This window comes from Sinocyclocheilus anshuiensis, unplaced genomic scaffold (genome assembly GCF_001515605.1).
Source record: "Sinocyclocheilus anshuiensis isolate Anshui unplaced genomic scaffold, SAMN03320099.WGS_v1.1 scaffold1968, whole genome shotgun sequence".
NCBI lineage: Eukaryota > Metazoa > Chordata > Actinopteri > Cypriniformes > Cyprinidae > Sinocyclocheilus > Sinocyclocheilus anshuiensis.
Window position 1 is genome coordinate 40822 of NW_015555840.1, and position 4974 is coordinate 45795.

The window sequence follows — 4974 nt, forward strand, 5'->3', positions numbered from 1 at the left end:
AGTTTTTCGTGTGTGTGTGTGTGTGTGCGTGCGTGGTTTGTAGTCGCCGGTATGGGACAGTGGAGGAATTGCTCGTGATTATTGGTCAGAAACTTGGTTTTGAAAACATCGTCTCGGCTTCACGGATGAACAAAGCGGTAGTCGGTAGTCGTGTTTAAGATCAGTCTTATTGTGTTAAAAATAGGTCAATCATGGATAATATTCACTTAATCAGGGATGTTTTTGATTATGCTTATTCTGAGGATATCAACATGGGCCTGGTGCCCCTGGATCAAGAAAAGGCTTTCGACAGGGTTGATCATAGTTTTTTGTTTGATACCCTTGATGTTTTTGGTTTTGGGGAAAAATTCATCTCAAGGATTAAACTTTTATATGCTGAAGCAACATGTATGATCAAAATGGGTGGTGGGTTAAGTATCCCTGTGAATGTTAAAAGAGGAATCAGACAAGGCTGTCCACTTTCAGGTCAACTGTACAGCATTGCAATTGAACCTTTGTTGTGTAAATTGAGAAGACAGTTAATGGGCCTACAGATTAACACCCTAAACTGTTCTAATAAACTCTCTGCCTATGCTGATGATATTACAGTTATAATCAGAGACCAAAGTGATATTCAGGTGCTTAAACAGGCTTTAGAGTTTTATGGAAAAGCCTCATCAGCAGTAGTTAATTGGGGAAAAAGTGATGCTTTATGGTGTGGCAGAGTTCTTAAAGGTCCAATGCTTCCTGGTGGGCTGCAGTGGGGAAGAGCAGGTTTAAAGTATTTAGGAGCGTTTTTAGGGACAGAAGAGTTTAAAAAGAAAAACTGGGAAGGCCTCTTGGAGAAAGTGTGTGCAAGGTTGTCTCGTTGGAATTGGTCGCTACCGCAGTTGTCCTATAGGGGGAGGGTTCTGGTATGTAACAACTTGGTTGCTTCTTCACTTTGGCACAGAATGACAATACTTGAGCCTCCTGAGGATTTAGTGTGAGAAATACAACAATGACTAGTGGATTTTTTCTGGTCGGGACAGCACTGGTTGAAGGCGGCGGTGCTGTATCTACCTAGACAAGATTCAGGAAAACTTGAAATCGCATCATATGACCCCTTTAATGTGCATCATCCACAAGAGGAACTCATTAGGCTATCATTTATGAAAAAGCCTGTGCTGGACAATCTCCATGAATATTTTATTTTTTTTTGTAGGCTAATTTAACAATGCATTTTTTCTAACAAACAGAATGCTGCAGGCCTACATATATTTGATTTTTTTACATACAAAACAACATACTGTACAAAAAGTTAGAGAAAAGAGAATGTTGTCCTTTATTTACAAAATAGATAAGAAATATTCACATACACAATGACAGGACTAATTGTAGGACTATACACACACTATAATATGAACAAGAAAAATGGGCCCAAAATGGATTGAATTCAATCAAATATTAAACCAAATACCATGCCACAAGAGTGGAGCTATTTTCAGAATAACCTCACCATGTTTTTAATTTGATTTAAACAACTAATATCAACTAAAAGGTTAATTTGTAATGGATGTACAATATGAAGTCATTAAGTTCATCACATTAACTATGAACTTGATCCTCTAACATTTGTCAGCCAGGCTCCACAATACTTTTTTTGTCTTTAGTTTGAACCATACGCTCTAAAAAATCCTGGGTAATTTTTTCAACCTAAATTGTAAGCCTTTTGGGTCATTTTTTGGTGTTATTGTTTCAGTGATTGGGTGTTTTTTTGTGTTATATACCCAGCTCCTGGGTCAAATGTAACAACCCAGTGTTTGGGTAGTTTTTGTGTTACTCAGATCCTGGGTCAGACGTAACCCATGTTGAGTTATTTATCGCAGGGATTTTGCGTCCTCTTCAGAAGAAAGCAGTTATAAGCGCCATCGAATTGATGCATTTCTTCGGTAAATCGTAAAATACAGGTTTGTGTACATTTTATTTTATCTATAAAATTGTTATTTACGTGAATTACTTCTGTTTAATGTTTAAATTTTTACTTCTAATTAATGTTTGTTCAACGAGTTTAAATATAGGCAATATGTATGCCCTACGTTTGGCTATTAAAACGATATAAACAATGCTGTAAATTATATAAATAAAGGAAAATAAATGAAGTTATCATGCAAACCAGTGGTTGTGTGGAGTATTTTACACAAGTTTAGAGGATTTAAGTAAATCTGTAAACATTAATTAATGAAAGAAGTAAAAAAATAATCTAACAGTAAAAATTAATCATTATGCTGGGTTAAATAAACAACCCAATTTGCTGGATAAAGTTAACCCAAAATGGGTTCTGTCCTATTTACCCAGGCCTTGAATTAAAAATAACCCAAACTGGGTTGTTTTTAATCCAGCGTTTTTTTTTAGAGCATATATCTGTTGCATAATTTATAAACCTAAACTTTGTATGCTGTAAAATGTTTTGCAAATTTTGGGGGTTGGGAGGGGGATGGGCAACTGTAGATTTTACATGTAGAATCAAAATGATTTGTTTATAATGATCTATATATTGTCATTTGAAAAATACAGGGACAGAATAAATATCTTAATGTAACAGGATACATCCGTGTCCTTAATCTCTTAATTATGAAAGAGGCTTGGCCCAAACACAACCCCAATCACACAAGTCAGCACAAACATAATCCAGAAGATGACAGCCAGAACCTGAACGCATGTCAGGGTCTTCTTGTGTCTCCTCAGAACCTCAATCTCTCGATGCAGCACCCTAGGTGGGTTTACCATTTCTGTGCCTTCTACCATCTGCTCCACCCTCAGACTAACAGTGGGCAGGATTATGAATCGGGTATCCCTTTCTCCCAGAGATAGCACCAACCGCTGAGTCACCGTGGCCAGCCGGGCAGTCACCAACGCAGGCAAACGGAAGGCTACGGGAGGCAGCTGGGCGAGAATCCGTGAGTTGCAGGGGAGAGAGTATGCGTCGCCACCCTGTAGCGGGGTGGAGTGGCGGCACAGCGGGCAGGAGATTGAGGGGGCACTGTTGGGGTCTGGCGGGTGCAAAGGAGTGAGCTGGATTTTGCGGAGACATTCTGTACAGAAGACGTGAAGGCATTCCAGCATGCGCGGGAGTTTGGAGTCCTGGTCGTACTCCTGATAGCAAACTGGACACTCCACCTCTGGAGACTCTGGTGGCACCTCAGTTTGTGCAGGCGTTAGTCGAGTCTCTGACATGATGAAGGAAACCGTGATGCCACAGAGAATATGGCTTTTAATCTTCAGTGGGGTCTTCCAGGGTTGTCCTCTTCTGAAGTAACCTAGAAAAACGTTATTATTTTAATATAAGACCCATATGAGATTAATAAATTATGCTTTTAAGCATTTACTAAATGCATAACCTAAATGTAAATGTCACTACTAGCTGTATGGTCCGTGTACTTTTGCGTCAATTAATTTTTCTTTTTTTTAACCCAGAAATGCATAAATAGAAAAAAAATGAATAGAATAAGCAGACACAAACTAATTTTCATTATTCAAAATTCGTATTTCATTAAAAATCATAAAATTATATATAATCCAGGAGATATGTGCAAATTTTAAGGTGATATGTTCGCTTGTTTTTGGTACATGTAGCCTACAGTTTGGGGCCCTGAACATTTTCAGAAATGGAGCCATCACAAAAACACCTCGTGGTTGCCATGGCAGTCATTTTACTTTCCGCCATTACCAAATTATATATTTTGTGTCATATCTTCTGTATCAAACATGATAACACAGAAAAGGTGATGTCTACCCATATATTTTGATGGTTAAGGATTACAATGATACCACATGCAACAACATAAACTGTTCAGGTGAATAGTTAATGGTGAAATCAGTGACGTGAGAAGGAAATCACAGTATCTGAGTAGCACAGTATTACAGTAAATAAATACAATAAAGTTTTTTTTTTAAATGTAAATGCTAGATTTCGCACCTCTCACGCTACTGACGTGGCTACCAGTAACCTATTGCTTCATGAAAAACTTTGGCTTCAATATTTTTATGATCTTGATCATTTTTCACGCCTAAAAACATGTATAAAATACTCATTACATATTTCTTTGCAATTAACTGTATCCAGGGCCGGTTCTACGGGAGTGCTAGAGGGAACAAAACAAAAGCAAGAGAACATCAGTTGAAGCTGTAGGCTAATAGGATAGCCTACTGGCGAAACCAAACGCTCCTGTGTGTATTTGTGTTTGAACTCTGGAGAGCTTCAAAGGTTTCTATTTTCACCGGGTTTTTGTAGCACTGATCAATGTAGCCATTCACCAACATTTTTTTGTTGATTTCCTGAATGCAATGGCCAAGTGTTTTAAGTTAGAATCCAAGCCACAGTTTTGTTCAGAGCTGCACACTCGGGAGTCTCTCATTATAACAAACAAAGTGTAACATTAAGTGTAAATAAGATATTCATTGTGTAGTGCAGCGCTTTATTGATTATAATGCAGTGTTAATTTCGTCAACGAAGACGACGAAAAATATTCATTAACGAACATTTTTTCTGTGACTAAAACTAATATCTGATGATAAAAACTATGACGAAATTTATGCCGCGTCTTCGTTAAAGGGGTCATAGGATGCCCATTTTCCAGCAGTTGATATGATTCTTTAGGGTCTTAATGAAAAGTCTGTAACATAGTTTGGTTAAAATTTCTCAATGGTAGTGTAAAAAACACCTTTTTTACCCTGTCAAAAACAGTTCTTTTCAGACCATGCAGATTTGTAGCATTTTCCTTTAAATGTTAATGAGCTCTGCTGACCCCACCCCTCTCTTCCGAGCTGCTTGTTCATCGTGAAACTTGCTAATTAATTAGCACATTATTAGGAAAGGCGATTTGCAAAGATTTGTTAAAAAACCTTACACTCGGTTCTTCTGTGAAGCTGGATCATGTATGATTTGCGCGAACATAGACGCATTTATGTAGATCGGGGGCGCATTCCCTTCAAAAACAAACATAATCCACTGTG

General features: G+C 37.9%; 1 protein-coding gene across 1 annotated transcript in view; it reads right to left on the bottom strand.

The window, feature by feature from the left end:
- Positions 1 to 2586: 2586 nt before the first annotated feature.
- The window catches only part of LOC107675484 (uncharacterized), a 5112-nt gene continuing 2724 nt past the window's right edge, over positions 2587 to 4974 (bottom strand). Inside the window, exon 2 of the mRNA XM_016469844.1 lies at positions 2587 to 3278. Coding sequence (XP_016325330.1) covers positions 2587 to 3278 — 692 coding nt within the window. The remainder of the gene's footprint in view (positions 3279 to 4974) is intronic.